The sequence below is a fragment of the Trachurus japonicus genome, chromosome 19, assembly GCF_045865225.1.
Source record: "Trachurus japonicus isolate A0001 chromosome 19, Traja_1.0".
Taxonomy (NCBI): domain Eukaryota; kingdom Metazoa; phylum Chordata; class Actinopteri; order Carangiformes; family Carangidae; genus Trachurus; species Trachurus japonicus.
Genome location: NC_140925.1, coordinates 21,431,014 through 21,452,208, shown reverse-complemented (window position 1 = coordinate 21,452,208; position 21,195 = coordinate 21,431,014). Strand labels below are relative to the sequence as shown.

The window sequence follows — 21,195 nt, the reverse complement described above, 5'->3', positions numbered from 1 at the left end:
TAGCTTACGTTAGCCATTCATCGATGTGCCGCGTAGGGTACGGTAAGAAACCAAGTGTACTTTTAGTCTGATATGATTTTATAGTAAAACTTCGCCTTCGCCACATCCCGGTCGGTGTTTATGGATTGCCAGAAGTTGACGTCTCTTTAAACGGACTTACAGGTAACGCCATTAAGATCGCAGTGTGTGTTTTTTAAATTAGTCGTGCAGTCTCGTCGCTGAACGCCGCGTTTCACCGACGAAATGTGTTTTTGCTACAATGTGCCGTTGCCAATACCACCTAATTCTGCTTAACTCTCATGTTGACATTTCTTTGTGAAATGATAATGGCATTGCTATCGAGGAAACTTGCACGTGGGGTGTCGCAGAATCGAGTAGTTATTTGGATAACGTTAGCAGCTCATACTAACAACGACCCCCTGGTTTGAGTGTTGTGTTCCTCAAAAATATCCTAGCACAAGCTTATCAACTCGCTAACTTTATAATGAAACGTTGTTGCATGCACATCTTTGACATCACTTTGTAGCATGTTGCTCGACAGCTTGTTTCTGACCACAACACTGTCATACATAACTGTGTTGCCCGTGAGTTTTAGCTAGTTTTGACACAGTTCTTTCTTTTTTTGTGGCATTTCTAGGTAACGTTACGAAAATGCCCCTGCATGGTAAGGTAGTCGTGATTAAGAGGAGTGGAGGAGATGGGACTGAGTTTCCTCTTACTGCAACATGCTTGTTTGGAAGGTGAGTTTGTCAAAAATGCGATTTGTGTAGAAATTATACTCGTTTCGTTTTCATAGTATTTTACGAAATTGCACCAGTTTTAACGCAACACATTTATAATCAGTACAACAGACAATACCGCGTGCGCTTAATGTAGAAGTCAACATTTTCACCATGTGTGGCCTCAGGCAGGAGTTGAATGAGGTGCAGTAAAAACCCTTTTGGTTTGGGGGCGGGCCATCAGGTCCCACGTCAGAATCTAACACACACGCCCCCTCCTGCTAGTCTTTAAGTTCAAAGACTACATGGTGAATTTAAATCTCAGGTTCAGAAATTGACCTTACTTTCAGCCCTTGTTAAGTTTTACAGACATCACTCATATGGACCAGTGGGGACACTTCCCAAACATGTTGCTAAATGTTCTTTTGTTTTGTTTTTTCTTATTACAGGAAGCCTGACTGTGATATTCGCATTCAGCTTCCTCAAGTGTCCAAGGAGCATTGCAGAATTGACTTGAATGAAAATAAAGAGGTAATGCAACAGTTGTTCAACATGACAACATTATCTTATTTCAGTGTTTCAACCTAAAGGGGTTAACTGTCGCTGTAGATACTAGCTGACATTCAACTTTTAGCAGCTTTTCAGACCATGTTTATTGTAATTATTTTGTCCCTCACAGGTCATTTTGACAAACTTGAGCTCGGTGAATCCAACCCGTGTCAACGGAGAGGCTCTGCAGCAGTCTGAGCGTCTAAAGCATGGAGATGTGATAACAATTATTGACCGTTCTTTCAGGTTTGTCTCTTGAGTTTTTGTTGTTGGGTTTTTTGTGTGGGGGGTGCTCTTAAATGCTTAAATTATTATATAGTATTGGACCATTAGACAGCTGCCTCTAGAGCAGTCACGAGACAATCTTCCTCACGAGATGAACAAGCAAATACAAGTTCTACAGTAACGTCTGTAATTCTCCTCACATACCACATGCCTCCTCAAGTGTACATCAAATGGGGCATTCAACTTGGAACAGATGGCGTGTGTGTGTGTCCTTTTTTTTTTTTTTTTTTTTTAACAGATATACAAGTTGAAATGGAAGATGCACAGGCCTATTTCCCCTGGCATTAATCATGTCCATGTCATATGCAAGCTTATCATGCATTCTATTGCACTGTCATTTCAGGTTTGAGTATCCTCCAGCACCCACACCGAAGAAGAGGTCTTCTTCTGGAGGCAAAAGTGAAACCCTCAAAGTAATTAACTTATTATTCACCTTGAATTTGGAACCTCTGTTGATGAATTGTATAAATGTGTTAATTAAAGTGTTGTAATGTCCAGGTTCTTCAAGCTCAGCAAGTACTGGAAGCTGTCACAGTTGAAACAGGGGAAAAGAGAACCTCTGAAGGTGAGATTGTGTCATAAATTATTCTGAATTAGTAGTTGGAGAGTTTTGTATTTTAACATAACATGTATGGATTTGCCATTGAACCTGCAGACGTAATTAAATATAGAAATTGTATCAGTTAAGTTTAAGATTGCATAGGATTTGGTGCTTAAAGTGTTTTTGGTTTTTGAAAGATGGAGCCAATGACAACATCCAGCGATCCCTGGACAAGACAATGGAGTTGGAATGCAAGGAGGATAGTATCCAGCAAAACAAGACCATGTCCCCGTTCAATGATCTTTATCAAATGATCAAAAAGTCTCTGGATGTCAAGACACCTCGGAAGTCTTCTGCCAGTCTGCTTCAAACACCTACCTCAAGGTTTTGCACTCCAAAACCTGGTTCAGTCAAAAAAAATGATGGGAAACCTGCCATTCCCATAGAAGACAAAAGCAAGGCTGCGACTGAGAACATCGCTGGAGCTGATGAGACCAAGGGAGAAACTTCAACTGTGATCAATGGAACACCAAAGTCTATTAAGAAGCAGAGGAAGTCCTCCCAGGTTCCTTCTGAGATTGCAGGACCTGCAGCTGAAGAGGCTCAGCAGCCAGCCACATCTGAAGTAACGCCTCAGAAGAGAAACCGTACCAGCCCCCAGAGGTTTTCTCCATGTCAGGTTATTGAGCAAGTCTGTGCTCAAACGTCAAAGTCACCAACAAGAAGACGTAGCAAGGAGGCCACACCAGCCAAAGCCTCAGTGACAAAGGAACAAGAAGAGCAAGCAATAACCTCTCCTAAAACAAGAACATCACCAAGGAGCCTGGGCAAAGTTGAAAAAGGTATAAACACTATTAATAATTTTTAACAAAGGGTGTTGAAGGGTATCAGATAGATGTAGATTGATCAGTAATGTTTTTTTTTTTGTTCTAGTGGAACTAAAAGTGTCCAAAAAACGCAAAAGTGGAGAACTTGCAGTCGACTTGCCCACATCACACATGAAGAGGAAACGTGTTTCCTTTGGAGGATACCTGAGTCCAGAGTTGTTTGACAAACGACTGCCTCCTGACTCTCCATTACGCAAGGGGGCTGCTCCACGCAGGAGCTTGTGTCTGTCGAAACCCAAGTACTCACTCCTAAGAAGAGCATCAGTCATTGGTCTTCTTACGGTAAGGTTTGCAGAGATGATTCAAGTATTAAGACAACAATTTCTCTCACCCTCATAATTTAATTGAAAATGTATCCTGTTTAGGGATTTGAAGAAGATGGCCAAGGTGTGCAAAGAAGTCCTGCAAAAAAGAAGACCCCATCTCCTGGAAAGAAATCTCCAAAATCCAAGTCCCCCTCTCCCAAGGCTGCATCTCCTGGAAAGAAATCGCCAAAATCCAAGTCCCCCTCTCCCAAGGCTGCATCTCCTGGAAAGAAATCGCCAAAATCCAAGTCCCCCTCTCCTAAGGCTGCATCTCCTGGAAAGAAATCGCCAAAATCCAAGTCCCCCTCTCCCAAGGCTGCATCTCCAGGAGCAAAGCCCAGGACCCCGTCTCCAAAGGCAGCAACTCCTGGAGAGAAATCCAAGACCCCATCTCCAGCAAGGAGAAAGTCTCCCTCTAAACCTTCAACTGTTTGTGTAACACCAGCCCAAACCCCCTGTAATTCAGGGGTCCGTACATCCACAGGGCGCTTCTCTGTGTCACGCGTTAGTACCCCATCTCCGGTTCAAGAGAATACTGTTCCTGACAAGACACCTTCAGCCGCTGTTACTCCTAAAATACCTCTGAGACGGAAAAGCATGAAGAGCACCTCACGGAAGACTCCATGTGTGTCCAAGAGTGCTGTGAAAGCACTGCGCAGAAGTGGTATTTCACGAGTCTCTATCAAAGGTATGTTTGAAATTTGTAATGTAGCTTTTACCCCAAGAATGTTGTCTCTATTATTATTATTTTATTATATCTGAGTCAAGTTCAAACAATGTCTCGTGTGCCATGGATTCTGTGTTCTATAAAACTGTTAATGTTGTGTTTTTTTTAATTCTTTCTCCTTACAGTCAGAGATACCTGGGCCAATATGGTGAAATTTGGTCAAGCTAAGGCTCAAGTGGTGGTTCCAGCTCAAAGATTGGTCACCAAAAAGACTACAAAGAAGGCTGTGCCTAAACCACAGGTAAATTCACACACAGAAATTATTTTTACACAATCATGTTTCATGATTACCAGAGCTGGTTGGACATGTTATAAAGGACTGCTTACTATATTCTGTCTGTCGTGTGACCTTTTACAGTATTTTAAAAAATTCACTGACAGAACATTTTCAGCTAAGTTAAATATATGTTAGCTCATATATATGTCAGTGATAGGTTTATATCTTTGTTGTGATGTTTGAATGGTTTGCCCTGAGAACTGAAATGGCCATATCTTTCTCCATCTCTTAGACCCCTGCAAGAAAACTCAAGGGCTATGTCAGTACTGGACATGCAGATTCACCCGTTACCATTGTTGTGGGCAGAGCTCACAACCAAAAGGTTGTACTTCCAACTGGTGCAGCACCAAGAGTGGTCACCAATACTGCTCTTGTCAAGAGGAACCTGAAAATGGATGAGGACTTGACTGGTATTAACCCCTGTTTGACCTAACAAATTAAAATCTATGGTCTTTGTTCATTCCTGTGCTTGCTAATGTTATAACTTCTCGTTTCAGGCATTTCTGAGATATTTAAAACCCCTGCAAATGAAAGGAGGAGGAAATCTGTCATCAGTTCAGCCACTGAGACACCAATTGGAGTTCAGGCCACATCTGTGGTAGAACCATCAGTCTTAAACACACCAGAGGAGCCAGGTAAAGTGTGCAAAGATACTGTTGCTGAGTCATATGTAAAGTAAAATGACCCTCACACTGTTTTCAGACATCATAGTTGTATTTTGGATGCTTGCATTAATTTATTTTGCAAGAAAAAACTGAAATGGCAGCACTCACGAAATAATCTGAGTGCACTTTCTTCAGCGTCAGTCCTCACGCTGAAGAAAGCCAAGGGCTGAAACGCGTCCGTCAGGCACTGCTGTGCGTTTAATAAATGTTTCAAGATTATTTTGTGAGTGCTGCCATTTAAGTTTTTTCTTGTTTCGATTTTTGCACCCAGTTCATCTTTACACAAGAGTCGAGCACACCATTCCCTTTGTTCCATTAATTTATTTTGCACACAGAAATTGAATTATTTCATAAAAAACAAAAACTACCAGGGTCAAAATATAGTCAGTTGTGTGTCCTTTTTGCTGGATAACGGTGTTAAGTTATGCAAGTGGTATTTGTTTTTTTATATACCGTATTTTCCGGACTATAAGTCGTGGTTTTTTTCCAAGTTTGGCTGGCCATGCGACCTATATTCAGAAGTGACTTATATATATAAAAAATATAACCTACGTTATGACCACAAGAGGGAAGCGAGGCTTTTATTTCTAAATCCCTCCTCATTCAGTAGCTCATCTTCATCTTCCTCACGTGCTGTTCTCCTCGCTGTGCTGTCGGACCTGTCTCCGTTGCGCCGTAGCACTTCACTCCCAGTCAATTCAGAGTATTTTCACAGCGTGTTCTGCGGCCCGTCTTCGGTCTCTGCTCCGGTCCTGACAAAGCTCTGGACACAGAGCAGAGACCCAGGTCCGACAGTGCAAGGCTGTCCTCTCTGAAGCAGAGGAGAGGTCGGCTTCACTCCCGTCAGTCCACAAAGAGTTTCTGATCATATCCACATCAGTTTGCTCCAGGCGACTGAGTTTTTTTCTTTCTTTTTTGACCCGGCCTGTAGTAAGTAGCTATATGAGACCCGGCTATTAATTAAATGTTTGAAAAATAAATGCGACTTAAATATGTTTTTTTCCTTTTCATGATGTATTTTTTGACAGATGCGACTAATACTCGGTGCGACATATAGTCCGGAAAATACGGTATATATTTAACAAACCACAGTCATGTAGGTGATGAACTTGTATGTTTTTCATGTTGTTCTCTATACTCTGTAAGACTAATGACTTAAATTAGACCTGTTTCTTTTTTAACATGGCATAGACAAATGAAATGTGGTGGTTTTTACAGGTGAAATGATGGTGTCGCCACTGACAGTGGCATCTGCAGTGAAAGATGGAAGATACAACAGTGAAGCTGTACAACGCCTCCTAAATGAAGATCAAGAATCCAGCTTTGTTGATGAGATCCCTGCCTTTGAGATTCACTCTGAATCTATTGAACCACAGTGCACAGATGTGAAGGCAACTCCCAAACAGAAGCCAGAACTGCCAGAGTGTCTCACTGGCGTGAAGAGGATCATGAAGACACCAAGACAGAAGGCTGAACCAGTTGAGGATCTGAGAGGAAAGATTTTGAAAACTCCCAAGCAAAAGGTTGAACAACAGGTGTGCCTCACTGGAGTTAAGAGAATCATGAAGACCCCAAGACAAAAGGCTGAACCGGTAGAGGACATCAGAGGAAAGCTTCTGACTACTCCCAAACAGAAGCCTGTACAACAAGAGTGCCTCACTGGAGTCAAGAAAATCTTTGAAACCCCAAAACAAGAGGCCAAAGACCTTCAGGAAAAATATCTGGAGACTCCCACAGCTCCAGGGGCTGGTGATGTGCATCTGGATGGTGTCGCAGAACTTCAGAAGACACCAGCGCATGTTGAAGAGTCTGAAGCCCCAGCAGCACATGTTGAAGTGTCTGAAGCCCCAGCGCATGTCGAAGAGTCTGAAGCCCCAGCGCATGTCGAAGAGTCTGAAGCCCCAGCACATGTTGAAGAGTCTGAAGCCCCAGCACATGTTGAAGAGTCTGAAGAGTCTGAAGCCCCAGCACATGTTGAAGAGTCTGAAGCCCCAGCACATGTTGAAGAGTCTGAAGAGTCTGAAGCCCCAGCGCGTGTTGAAGAGTCTGAAGCCCCAGCGCATGTCGAAGAGTCTGAAGCCCCAGCGCATGTCGAAGAGTCTGAAGCCCCAGCGCATGTTGAAGAGTCTGAAGCCCCAGCGCATGTCGAAGAGTCTGAAGCCCCAGCGCATGTCGAAGAGTCTGAAGAGTCTGAAGCCCCAGCGCATGTTCTCGGGGAACTCATGGAGGAGCTGCTGACTGATTCTTCAGGACCAATGAAAATGGATGAGGTAATGATGCAGACACTTGGTTTTCCTGAATTAAATATTTGAAAGCATGAAAAAACACAGTTTGCAGATACTGTATTCAACAATAGAAATATTAGGGATTCTGCTAAATGTCAACTTTTATTGGGATAAGTAAATCTTTCTCATCATAGGAATACATTTTATTGAATGTGAGCCAAAGATTTTAGTCAGTGGCTTTCACATGAGTACAAAAAGCTGAGGGAACTTTATTTTGGACTCCGCAAAATGAATCTCTGAAACAATAATCTGTAAATACAGTTAGTCACTGTGAAGTCAAATATCTAAAATATTTTGCCTTTTTTTTTTTCACAGGTTGATGACCAGACACATCCAGATTGTGGTGCAGACATGGAAAAAGGTTAGTTTGGTAAATTTTATAAGAAAAATGTTAGATTTAGCTATGAATTATACATGTAAATTTATAAACTACAAAAATTGACTGTTGGTTTTCCTAATTTCTTGTCATCTGTTCCCTTTGTAGAACTAGACCTTGCCCAAGGAGAGCCTCAAGATGATACACCGTCCAATGTGATTGATGCTCCTGAAGTTGATGTGGCAAAAGGTAAATTTACTAATATTTCAAAAATGTGTTACTTGTTAGATTGTTTAACAAACTCAGCAAACATGGATTTATGAGAATTTCTTTCTCAGACTAAAAGTTATGGAATTTTGCATATTGATAAACAGATCAAATCAAAGATTTTTTTTTTTTGTGCTTAATAGTGTTTTGGAACGAGTCTGATGTGCACTAGAATGAAATGTACAATCATACAATGATTGTTACACATGATCACAAAATGTACCATGCAAGGATTTAGAGGCTTTTCCCTTTTTTTGTGTCTTACTATAGAAGAGGATGCCAATGAGGTTGTCATTCATAGCCACATGGAGGAGGTGCCACGTGGGCACGATGACAATGAATCATCAGATGCCATGGAAATATCTCGGCCAACTGTAGATGAGAGTTTGCCTATGGAACAACCAGAAGTGGAAACTGCTACTGACGAAGTCACCCAATTGAACACAATTGAAAGTGCAGAGGCTCCAGACCATGAGAAGAAATCAGTTAGAGGCCGGAAAGCAAGAACAGTGGCAGCTAAGGAAAAACAAAAGGGAACAGAGCATCCTGAAGATCCTGTTGCACCAGCTCCAGTCAGGGGAAGAAGAGGGAAGAAAACTGAAGTTACAGCTCCATCCACTGCTAGACAAACAAGAAATAAATGTAATGATGTTGACATCACAGTGGAAGAAAGTGCTTCTGAGTCATCTAAAGTTGCCCTTAAGTCTAAAAGAGGAAGAAATGCCAAAAAAGCTGTTGAAGATCAAGTTGAGCCTGTGCAAGAGATTGTTACTGAAACGGAAGTGGTGCCAGAAGTTGTGAGTGAACAGATCTCTCCAGTTGATGTCAGCCAAGAATCAAATGAAATCACAGAAGCTCCAGAGAAGGCTGTCTCCAAGCCCAAGAGAGGGAGAAAAACAAAACAAGAATCTGAACCGTCCAAGTCAGTGCCAGAAGTGCCATGTGACACTGTTCCTCAAGCTGATGTGGCCAAAGGTATAGCTTTATTTCACTTTTATTTTTTTGCATTCACTATTTCTGAGACCATACAATACATGTGAAGGAAATTGACAAATGTTAAATTCCTGGTGTAAGGTGATGGTTGTCTAAAGCCAGCTTAAACACCTTGTCTTGCTTTAGTAAAGGAGGCACACGTTGGCTTCAGTTGCTACTCTGTCTTTAGTTTTAGCCATATATGGGCCTTGCCAGGGATTGTCACTGAAAAATATGTCTGACTCAGGAGCTATATTTGAGCATTCAACTGTCAAATTACTGATCAAACACTGTAAATAACATTTCTCCATTTTTTTCCTTTTTCTTTTAACTTTAGATGCAACTGAAATCCTCAGCAATGAGCTGGAAGTGGTGACCAATGAAACGGAGAGTTTACCTGCCTTGGACACAGAAGTCACAGATACGGCTGTAGCTGTCGTTCAGAAGAAATCTGCTCGAGGCCGAAGGGCAAAAATGGTGGAACCTAAAGCAGCTGAAGATAAACAGGAGACAACAGACACTTCTGAAGATCCCATCGTCTCTGCTCCAGCCAGAGGGAGAAGAGGGAAGAAAACTGAAGCCACTGCACCACCTGCTGTCAGGCAAACAACTAGAACCAGAAATGCAAAGTCTCAAGAAAACACCTCTGATGATAAACCTGAAGTCCTGCCTGAGCAACTTGTGGAAGAGCAACCAGTGACTGAGCTTGTGAGCAATGAGTCTTCACTGAAAAATACCAGACAAGAAGAAAATGATTCTGTAACTGTAGAGGAATCTGTTGTGAAGCCCACTCGAGGAAGAAAAACTAAAAAACCAGCTGTTGAGGCACCTCAACCGGAGACAGAGAATAGTGAAGTTGTGAGTGAGGAGCAGCCTGTGGCAGATCCTCAACCTCAAGAGTCCATTCCTGTTGGAAAACCCAGAAGAGGGAGAAAGACCAAAATGGATACTGTTGAACAAAATGAAGCTACAGAAGATGCTACTGTCACTGAGGAAACCAAGCAGCCACCAGTCAGGGCTAGAAGGGGAAGAAATGCTAAACAAGAAGAAAAGCAAGAAAATGTCACTACTTCAGCTGAGACTTCTAAATCTGACGAGCCACTTAAAAAATCAAGGAGAACCAAGAAGGCTGAACAAGATGTAGAAGAACCAAGAGAGGAAACCACTGAAACGGTTGTCACTGAAGTGGCTGAAGCCTTACCTGCTGATGAACCACTGAAGATGGATGAACAGGTTAGTGTGGCTGCAAAACCCAGGAGAGGAGGGCGAAAAGCAAAACAAGACACAGAGAGTGAAACCCCTGTTGAGCCCACTGAGGTCAAAGAGGTCCCTGCTGTCAGCGCCACAGAGAAACCCAAACGTGGTAGGCGAGGAAAACAAGTTGCTGAAGAGGTTGAGGTTACTGCTGAAGCAACAGAGGCCAAACCTGACCAGGAGCTGGAGGCTGAAGAGAAGAAAACTGCTGAACCAGAAGCTCCAGTCATTAAACCTACCAGGGGAAGGGGTGTGAAAACAGTCAAACAGCAAGTTTCAAATGTCATTCCAGCAAAGCGAGCACGCCGAGGTGCCGCTCTTCCCGTTGAGGAGACTAATCCAGAACCCACAGTCCTGGTTTCAGAGTCTGTGTCAACCGCAGCAGAGCCACCTAAGAGGGGGAGGCGGGCAGCAGCACCAAAGCCGACAAAAGATGAGTCCGCAGTGAGTTGTGACCAGGCAAATCCCTCTGAAGATTCAAGCAATGCCAGTGTGGAAGACACAAAAGTGTCAAAACGATCCGTCAAGTGGAAAGCAGAGCTGGAAGAAGTTCAAGTTGTCAAAGTAACACCTGTAAAAGCTGTTCGAGGCAGGAAGTCCAAATTTGGAGACCAAGTTGAAACTGAAAACAAAAAGGTGTCCAAGAGAGCGAGCAAACCTGAAGAGAAGGATCTCTCAGATGAAGTTGTTGAAACTCAGCCCATCAAAAGAGCCAGACGAGGGGCAAAGGTCACTGATGATGTGGAGTCCTCAAGCAAAGTGGACCTGAAGAAAAGTGCTGAAGCTGAAACACAGCCAAAAACCCGAAGAGGAAGACCGGCAAAGAAATAAGAAAACTTGTATATACTCTTAACCACAGTTTATATTTTTCTTTTAAACTTTTTGTACCCGTCATGTTTTAGATCGTATGGTGTTTTTGAAAGTAATTTTATAGACTAAAAATGAAGCACTGCTTGTTTTTTCACTGGTTGCAGGGAATCTTGTTTCAACCGTCTGTTTTGTGACAAGTTGTATGTTATTCATTGCTGATTTTATGTTTTTCTTCCTCAAGTATTTTTATGGTGAGGAGAAAAAAAAGGTTATTAAATTTTCTACAATGGAGAAAATGTCTTTATTATTATTATTATTATTATTATTATTATTATTGTACAGTGAGAGATTCAGTGTGTTTGCATGTGGTTAATAATGGGGAAATTCATGAAATATTACAAGAAAACAGGTACAGAACCTCTTTGATGACTGTGCCATCAACAGTGCAGAGTATCAACATGAGAAATGACTTGTTGCTCTCATGTGCTTCTTAGTGGTCTGATAAGTGGGGCAGATAGGTAAAGGACATTTTTGATACTTTGATTCTTGATATATTTTCTAGGTGGCTGTCTGGAAGGCTGAGGCATGAAAGCGTGAACTGGCAAATAGTATGGGTTTCAATAAGAAGTACCACTGGGCTTTGCCCCCCTTGTGGGGAATATGAGTATCACGCATATAAATAATTATCAACGTTATGATTAAAAAACATCTAACGTTATATTTGAGTTTTTATCTTAGTAATTAAGAATTACAAACGGGCATCACCGTGTGCTGCTCACCATGAGGCATTTTAATCAGATTTTAATCCATCAAACCAAACTAGATGAACAGGAACTTTGATAAAACCGGAGAACAACCCGGACGCATTTCGGTGCCGGACTGGAAACAAACGCAGACTCGACGCTGGAGGGAGATTTGAGCGGCGCATGGAGGGTGTCCGGCCTTAAACTTCACACAGGACTTTAGTGGTCGATTTATTTTCTGCGTCATCGTTTTAGTTTAATCCTCATCATGGAAATATCAAAGCGTGACATAAAAACGACGCCGAGGGGGTTTCAGTGTACGCTGTGCAACGTCAACTTACCAAACAGTAAGTAACCTCAAGCTAACTAGCAACATGTGAGTCCGTCGGAGTAACTTTGGATGTTTTGCAGAGAAGTGCTCTGTCGGATACAGTCCCCTAACTAAAAAATAAATCCGACATCCCCACCACATCAAGAATTAACTGCGAAATTCAGACTTACGTCGTCGTGTTTGTTGTTAGTGGTTAGCTAATGTGTGGTAGCAGAAAGGTTTAATGCACTATAAACCTGCTACGGTTAGTAATATCCACTGCTATACTACTATACGTTTACACAGCAGCCGGTGTATCTGACTAGGCTACGTCCTGTGTGTTTGTGTGGTTTGTTTGGCGTTGCTCTGCTCATATCATCGTGTCTTGCAGTGCCAAGTCTGGAGCAGCACGTGAAAGGACGTAAACACCAGACGCTCAGCACTGTGCGCACCACCAGGAAAACCCAGGAGGAGCAGAGTGTGTTTGTCAGCGGCATCAAGCCCGACATCTCTCAGACTGAAGTCACTGAGTACTTCGAGCAATTTGGGCCAGTTTCTGATGTCATCATGGACAAAGACAAGGTAAGACAATGAGATGATGACGATGAAAGAATGAATGAATGAATGAATTTATTTAAAACAGGGACAATGCACAAAAAACATTAATCTTGTAAAACAAGAAGAGATGCTTTGAGCCAGGTTATAGCAACAATAGCAAATTTCCGCCTGTAGTTAAGATTAAATAACCGTAATAAAGTCTCACAGTGCCGGACACATTTTGTGTCCATGTCCAGAGCCCTAATGACTAGTTTGTCTTGGCAGCCTTTGGAAAGTGACTGATGAAAGCCCGCTGTAGTCTGACTGTGACTTTGCACTCGCAGGGTGTGTATGCCATCGTGCTGTTCAGTGAGTCTGAGAGCATACAGGCAGCCCTGTCCTGTGTCGAACACCAGATGAAGGGTCTGAAGCTCCGCGTCAAGCCACGGGAAAAGAAGGAGTTCAAGTTGATTCCCAAGAACAAGAATGACGCCCAGAATCTCCAACAATCTCTGGACCGTCTCAAACCTGAGCTCTGCCAGCTGACCTCTGTGAGTATCCTGCTGTTGGATATAGTAAAGGGCATTTATCAGTGAAGGTTTGAGTAAGAAGAATCAATACATTTGGTGGTAAGGAGCCTTAAAGGTTTGTCAGGCTGCTAGTTTCTTATGTCTAAATGTGGTTCCACACTATATTATGTGCTCTACTTATGTCTTATGTCTCTCTACTATTGATTGTGTTGTTCAATATAAGGTAAACACACAGTTAATACTATACTAACTATAAGTCCTTCTCTGCATACTATTAAAGGAAATCTGCTTTAGTCTTTTTCTTGTCTGTGAGAATAGATCAGCTCATTGTAAATGTATGTGTGTTATTGAGATGACTTCCCTAAAGAATCACTGTATTGTTGTCCTTTGTTCTACTCCAGGTGGACGGACAGATGCAGCGCATTGTCGAGCGATTTCAGCTGGGAGAAAATGAAAAGAAGGCTCGAGGCTTGTTGGTTCAACTGCTGCAGGAGGTTTTCGTCGAGTTTTTTCCAGGTGGCCTTTATATAAGCAACTCGGCTCCAGAAATCTTCCATGCCAAAGGTTGTCATAGATTGTTTCTCTCACTCTTAACATTATGTTTGTATGTTACAGACAGCCAGATCCTGCCATTTGGCTCATCTGTCAACACTTTTTGCATCCACTCCTGCGACCTAGACCTCTTCCTGGACCTGGAAAACACCAAGGTGTTCCAGGCCCGTGCCAAGTCCACCACAGAACAGGTCAGATTTTCTTTTAATATACAGTTATTGATGCCTGTATATGTTGTTTAGCCAAAATATTAGATAATGTAACTGCCTTCTGTGCATTAAATATTCCTTCCCTCTCCCATCTTTCTTCAGGCGGGGGAGGGCATGTCGGATGACGGACGCTCTGAGGACTCCATCCTGTCTGATATTGACCTGACCACGGCCTCTCCAGCTGAGGTCCTGGACCTGGTGGCGACCATCCTGAAGCGCTGTGTCCCCAGTGTGCACAAAGTCAACCTTGTCAGCAGCGCTCGTCTGCCTGTGGTCAAGTTCCATCACCGCCAGCTGAACCTGCAGGGCGACATCACCATTAACAACAGGTCGGTCATTCCTCGATACTGTTCAGCAGAAATGTATCATCTTATAGACTGAGTATAGAATTACTGTATTTTATTTTCTCCTGTTTTTCTGTCCTGTGCTAGGCTAGCAGTCAGAAACACTCGCTTCCTCCAGCTGTGTTCAGGGATGGAGGACAGGCTGAGACCGCTGGTGTACACCATCCGCTACTGGGCCAAGCAGAAACAGCTGGCTGGTAAAATGAAAACACTCGTGGCATTGCACTAACATCATCAACATCAGTTGATACACACTCTTTCTGATTTAAATCAGTGTTTAGGAGGGAGTTTCATCCTTTGGTCAACAGGTGTCACTAGAACTTCACTTATGATCATGTTGGGCTCCTCAGTGCCATAGAGCTTTGTTAGGGAAGGTACAGACTGTCTGTACTCATGTAAAAACCAAATAAGTGAGTGTTCTTCACTGAAGAAAACACTCATTATCCTAAGCTTAATCACTCAGGATACAGGACACACACACAACAAGTGTATAAGCAAACACTGTTGTTTTTCTGCCATGAACAGTTTAACAGTTGAGCTAAATATAAACTCTACTTAAATCACAAAGAATTTATAAGAGGTGGTAAGTGTGTGATTCTATGTGAATAACCACGCTAGTTATTTACTTAGCGCTGGCATTTCCCTTCAGCATGGGAACCCAAGTCTTGCTGCAAAACAGATGACAATGCTTTCATCTGGGGGTGGGCGTCGTCGTCGACTGACAGCAATGCTGCTTTTACCAAGACTTTTATTGACCCCATACTTGGACATTGCTCTTTTCTGCTTTTTGTTATTTTGTAAAAGCTGAGGAATTGCAGAAATAACATTGCTTTATTTTCTCATATGTACTCAATTAACATTTATGAGTAACAAACCTCAGCAGCATTGTTCTGAAAAAAATCAGTACTACTGACTGATTTTCATAACAACGGAAATGGCAAACAAATGTAATACACAATGATTTACTACAGGAGGTTTTGACCATAGTTTTGACCACGCGGTGGTTTGCCAGCAGAGCCCCAACTGGATTTGTTAAGGGCAGTAAGATGCTGCTCTATTTAGGATTGAATTGAACTACTAAATGCTTGGCTGTATTTCTTTGCTTGGATGTGACAGAATTTAACTGGATGTTTTAACACAGCTCACATCTCATCTTATTACATGCAAAAGATTTAACTGCACCTTTCCAATGTTTCATTCTCTCTGCCATTGTCACAAATAAGAAAAAGCTCTCTGTGCTTGAGTGTGTGTGCTGCACAGGAGTCAGAGTTGCCCCCACCTCTCACACACAGAGCCACAGAGTTGGTGAATGTTTCAGGGAGCATGCATCAACAACTAACAGGAAATCAATATTTTCTTAATTTCTCTAGTCCTGAGAGCAGGATCTGTAACACTAGAGCGTATGGACACTGTGGTCTTTAAAACCTTTAGGCATGCTGCTCCTTTAATAATGTGTTTCAGTTCCCATCTCACCTTCCATCCCACCTTTTGGCTCCATCCTGTATGTACACACACTTTCATGACCTTGCTGTAATGATGGTAACATCCTGTCATACACACATTCTGCACTGTGGCGTGTAGGAAATCCCAGTGGTGCCGGCTCACTCCTCAACAACTACGCTCTGACACTGCTCATCATTTTCTACCTGCAAAACTGTGAATCCCCCGTCCTGCCCACAGTGGACCAACTCAAAGACATGGCCTGTAAGTGCTGCATTGCTCTGATATTCACTCTGCTCTGCTTCACATCACTGTAGGATCACTGACATGTTAGCTTTGCTTAGCAGAATGACTAAAATGGGGATTACTTTGCTGTTTTTGTATAAATGAGAAATTGGTAGAAGCAAATATGACATGTGAAACTTGGACACATCATCTGTGGGGAATTTTGGATAAGACTAGTCTTAGTATGGGGGCAATTTGTTGTACAGCCAGCAGAACAACACAAATCTAAAAATCCAGACAGGGAGAAACAAAAACAGTACATATTCAATCACACATTTCCAACAGTAGACTTCAGGCACCAGTGTTTCAGGGGGACAGGTCATCACAATGACTTACTAATGAAGCCAGCTGTGATTGGTACAAAGGAATTTTTAAGTCTGTTCATTCTGAGCCTAGGCACCGTGTACCGGCGACCAGATGACAGGAGCCTATGTAGGGTGAAGAGGTCAGACAGGATCATTTTGGCCTTTCTGGCCCTGGCTCTGTACAAAACAGAGATTCAGATTCAGCTTTATTTGTCCTAAACTTGTTTTCACCAACCCGTACTTTGAGAGCTCCTCAAAGTTTGCCCTCACCCAATCCTGCCACACATCTTCACTACATTACTGAGCCTATTCTTATCTTTCACAGTGAGGGATCCAAACCAGCAGATAAAAGAGAAGGTTAAAATAGACTCAATAAAACCGGAGTAAAATATCTTCATAAAAGTGGTGGCTACATTAAAACTCCTCAACTTCTGAAAAAAAGAAAAAAAACACGTGCTGGTTAGCCTTTGTGCAAATTGCATCAGTTTTGGCCTCAAATGTGAGGTTACTGTCAATAATAGTGCCCAGGTATTCATACTGTTGTAAAATGTCAACCGCCTGACCATGAATGAAAACAAAGGGAATATGGTGGGGGCTTTTTACTAAAATCAATGGGCCTCATTCACGAACCGTTCTTAAGAACAAATTTGTTCTTAAGTCCTACTTACGAAGTTTTTACGAAGATTGTGGCATTCATGAATGTTTTCTTATCCAGAATTTGTTCTTAACTAAGAACAAAATCTACGAACAGTCAGGAGTATACGTACGCACTTTTAAGTGCTGAGACTTCTGCAAAAATAACCAATTATAGCGTTTTCTTTTGTTCTGCAGTTGTATGATATTATATGATTTGAATAAGAATTATTTTCTTATCTTTTATGATGTTTTTAATAATCATATATTAATAATAATAATTGACAAGTCATTGCAGTTTCTTAAAAAAACATTATAGACACTTAATTCATATCAGTTTTTTTTTCTCTTTTTTTTGGGGGGGGTGAATGTGTTGTTTCGAGAGGGGGGGGGGGGTCTCAGCTGGGGTCAGTAAAATTTTTTTCCTAATTGCGGGCTGCAACAGTGACAATCACGTGAAACTGAGGCGAACTCATTGATGGTCTCTCTGATAACAACCCGAAGAGCTGCATCCACTGCTGACGCTACTAAATATAGCCTAAATATAAATATAAAAATGTAAACTAAATATAAGCCTTTTGTTTGTTTCTTTGTTTCATTCCTGCCGCAGTAGCGCCACTTCACTATTTAAGTTATTTTTATGTTTGGAGTCTGGTGCTCCCTCCCAGATTTTCATTTGAGCATTTCAACTTTCTTTCTCACTTCACCTTCTCTGCTCAGTGCCTGTGGGTTCTGTGTGCACACGGCCCTGCAGTCTCATGCCCTTTTACGGGCATTGATGGGGCTGTTACCTATGCTAATCCTATGTTAATTAGACTCACCTGGCACACGCCCTCAATTTACGAGGAGTTGGCATAAGAACACAGAACACAAGCCTCAGAATTGTTCGCAGCTGTGTTCCTACTTGATGAATGCCATCTCCTCGTAAGTTGAGGGCGTGTGCCAGGTGAGTCTAATTAACATAGGATTAGCATAGGTAACGGCCCCATCAATGCCCGTAAAAGGGCATGAGACTGCAGGGCCGTGTGCACACAGAACCCACAGGCACTGAGCAGAGAAGGTGAAGTGAGAAAGAAAGTTGAAATGCTCAAATGAAAATCTGGGAGGGAGCACCAGACTCCAAACGTAAAAAGAACTTAAGTAGTGAAGTGGCGCTACTGCGGCAGGAATGAAACAAAGAAACAAGCAAAAGGCTTATTTAGTTTATATTTTTATATTTATATTTAGGCTGTATTTAGTAGCGTCAGCAGTGGATGCAGCTCTTCGGTTGTTATCAGAGAGACCACACTCTCACGTGTGCCATCATAAATATTATCATATTGTCACATATGAAAAAAAAAACAGTTGTGTGTAGTGTGAACACTTACAGTAAGTAACTGTTGCAGCCTGCAATTAGGAAAAAAAAAAATCATATCGGCAGCTGTATGCCCCCCTCTCCCCCCAAAAAAGATATGATATGAATGTAGTGTCTATAATGTTTTTTAAGAGACTGCAATGATTTGTCAATTATTATTATTAATATATATGATTATTAAAAACATCATAAAAGATAAGAAAATAATTCTTATTCAAATCATATAATGTCATACAACTGCAGAACAAAAGAAAACGCTATAATCGGTTATTTTTGCAGAAGTCTCAGCACCTAAAAGTGCGTAAGTATACTCCTGACTGTTCGTAGATTTTGTTCTTAGTTAAGAACAAATTCTGGATAAGAAAACATTCATGAATGCCACAATCTTCGTAAAAACTTCGTAAGTAGGACTTAAGAACAAATTTGTTCTTAAGAACGGTTCGTGAATGAGGCCCAATGATTTTTAAAAATGAGCTCTCATACCATTTGCTAAAATCAGTCAGAGATTTCAGTAGGTTCACATGCTGAATATTTCATAACATTTTTTTCGGCTGGGTTCAGATTACTTCTGCATTATAGATAGGTCAGAGTTTTACACAATAGAATTGCTGTAGCAAGCCAATATGTCTTTTTTTGTAACCATTGCAATCAGATACCATTTCTTTACTTCTGTTTGTTAATGGTATACTGTATGTTGACATCCTTGCAGGTGAGGAGGAAGAGTGTGTGATTGAGGGCTGGAACTGCACCTTCCCCAGTCAGCCCATCGCCGTGCCCCCCAGCAAGAACACACAGGACCTTTGTAAGTCAGAGTAATGTTAAAGACCAAGTGTGTGATTTGTTACTCCAAGGTTTCCTGTGACCTAACTTCTTCAAAAATTCCAAATACAACTCAATCTAATGTGCATCATGTGTTTTTTTTTCTGTCCAGGCACCCTGCTGTCTGACTTCTTCTCCTTCTATGCTAAATTTGACTTTGCCAGTAGTGTCATATCTGTCAGGGAGGGGCGTGCACTCCCAATCACAGATTTCCTAAGCAAGAATAACGACGAGGAGACCATGGAGGAGGAACAACACACCAAGACCCCTCACCACAGCCCCAAACTGGGCCCCCTGAATCTCCTGGACCCCTTTGAACTCTCCCACAACGTAGCCGGTAACCTGAACGAACGCTCGCACCGCTCCTTCCAGAAGGAGTGCCAGGAGGCGGAGAAGTACTGCCGCAGCCTGCAGTACCAGCGCAAGTCCACCAAGGGGAAGTCGTGGGGGCTGGTGCGCTTGTTCACCCCCCACGGGGAAGTCCCACATACCAAGACAGAGCAGATGACCATCAGCGTCCCCTTCAAATCAGCATCGCTCCCAGAGGGGCTGCGTGACCAGCTGAGCGCGGCGGGAGAGGGCTTCCGGGAGCTGTGGTTTCAGAAGGTTTGCGCCGCCGTAGAGGGGGTGTTCAGAGATGTTCTCAGGTGTCACCTCGCTCACTCCCCAGGCGCCGCCTCAGGTGAGGATTCAGCTGTCCACACAGCAGAGGAAATGGAAACGAGCTCAGCTTCCCTCAACTCGTCACTGAACGACAGCTGTGACAGCGCCGTATCCCAAAGCCAAGCCGGCTCCCTGGATACAGCGGCGCCCGGTGCCAAGAGGCGGCTGTCTTCTGGCAGCGACGCCTCCCTGTCGCCTCACGGCAAAAAGCCAAGACTGATGAGAAGGACCAGGCCTGATCTCCCCCACTGGATCCTGACGCAGAAGCACATAGTGTGGGCCGGCAGGAGGAAAGTGAGGAGGGAGCTGATCAAAGACGCAGACTCGAGGCCAGAGGGCAGCTGTATGGAGATGGAGTCCCAGGTCACCGCACACATTATTGAAAAGGAGCCGGAGCTCAAGGAGCCCCTCACGTTCAGGGTTCACCCGCAGGTGGTGGGCGGGTCAGAGAGCACAAAGGCAGTGCTCAGGTTGGAGCCCACCTGTGACAAGACGGGAGTTTTTCAGGATTTCTTTCATTTCCTGGAAGCCTTCTTACCTAAGATGGCAGAGACGCTGCTCGAGAAAGACATTGGTAGCACCTAAAACAGCTTCTGATATTTTTGCAGCTAAATTTACCAATTTTTGATTTTCTTTGTTTTCAAAATCTGGCACTTGAATGAACCTTTGAGAGCGGAACAGTTTTCATGACTTTATATGTACCAGCCATCAGTTTTCAAGTTTGTAACATTTTCGTGTGCTCTGTATGTTTTATTTTTGTGACTTTGTTTCGGAGGCTTTATGTTCACGATGTGGCTTGGTGTTAGTACATTTTTGTTTGTTAAATGAGGAAGCTCTGAAGGGACATTTCATGTTGGCAGAATGTATTGTCTACAAATAAAATAAACAAAATCTTCTATGTACAGTAGCTGTGATTGGTCAGTATCATATTTAAATTTATTTTTTTATCATTTCTGTTTCCAAAGAGCAGTTGTAGGGATAGGTTTTCATGCTTTGGTTGCGCTTTGTGTCACGAGCTGCCAGAAAAGAGGCCGTGGAGTAAGGCTTTTATCCGGTCAGGTCTTTGCTCATACGACTGAGACAGATGAGAGTAATTACTCAAGCAGGCAGACTGCTTTATTACAGCAGGACAAGCAGGAGCTGAGGGATGCACACCGCTCCCATGTGCTGATTAACATCATTCATCTCACTTTTAAAGGGAGATGCAGATGGCCAGCAGGTTAGAGTGGGATGTGGAGGATGGAGACGGCGGTGATGATGAAGATGTTTTGAGACGGGTTTTGCTACCGGTTCACATTACTGATGGGATGTTTGCTGTAGCCATGTAATTAAAGATGGAACCAGACTGTCAGCTTGGTCCATTTGTAGTCCACTTGAATTCATGTTGTAGTTTTTGGTAACACTCGGCCATTAGCTTAACGTAAGACTTCACTTTAATGCTCTCCAAATAGTTTTTCTAGTGACAGTAGCATGTCTGTGAGCCTGCATGCAACTGTTGTGTCTTGTTTGTGTGTTTTTCCTGGCAGCTGTGTGTTTACTTATCTGAGGTTTATCACTTGAGCGCCGGCCGTTTTCTTTCACTGACGCCCAAGGCCCCTCCAATATCACCATC

At 42.7% G+C, this 21,195-nt stretch overlaps 2 protein-coding genes across 2 annotated transcripts; both read left to right on the top strand.

The window, feature by feature from the left end:
• mki67 (marker of proliferation Ki-67) lies at positions 1 to 11,149 on the top strand. The gene is made up of 17 exons (XM_085762290.1): positions 1 to 162; positions 638 to 740; positions 1,169 to 1,250; positions 1,399 to 1,514; positions 1,897 to 1,966; positions 2,052 to 2,118; positions 2,292 to 2,936; positions 3,028 to 3,263; positions 3,347 to 3,974; positions 4,139 to 4,254; positions 4,523 to 4,700; positions 4,788 to 4,925; positions 6,174 to 7,225; positions 7,556 to 7,601; positions 7,725 to 7,805; positions 8,094 to 8,798; positions 9,133 to 11,149. The coding sequence occupies exons 2-17, from the start codon at positions 652 to 654 to the stop codon at positions 10,878 to 10,880; spliced, it is 5,997 nt and encodes a 1,998-aa protein (XP_085618416.1). The 5' UTR covers positions 1 to 162; positions 638 to 651; the 3' UTR covers positions 10,881 to 11,149.
• Positions 11,150 to 11,734: 585 nt separating this feature from the next.
• On the top strand, positions 11,735 to 20,487 carry tut1 (terminal uridylyl transferase 1, U6 snRNA-specific). Its single transcript, XM_085760711.1, has 10 exons — positions 11,735 to 11,949; positions 12,304 to 12,494; positions 12,794 to 13,000; positions 13,381 to 13,495; positions 13,595 to 13,722; positions 13,843 to 14,069; positions 14,172 to 14,281; positions 15,666 to 15,788; positions 18,811 to 18,903; positions 19,033 to 20,487. Exons 1-10 carry the CDS (start codon positions 11,871 to 11,873, stop codon positions 20,166 to 20,168), a joined length of 2,409 nt encoding a protein of 802 aa, XP_085616837.1. The 5' UTR covers positions 11,735 to 11,870; the 3' UTR covers positions 20,169 to 20,487.
• The last annotated feature ends 708 nt before the right edge of the window (positions 20,488 to 21,195 follow it).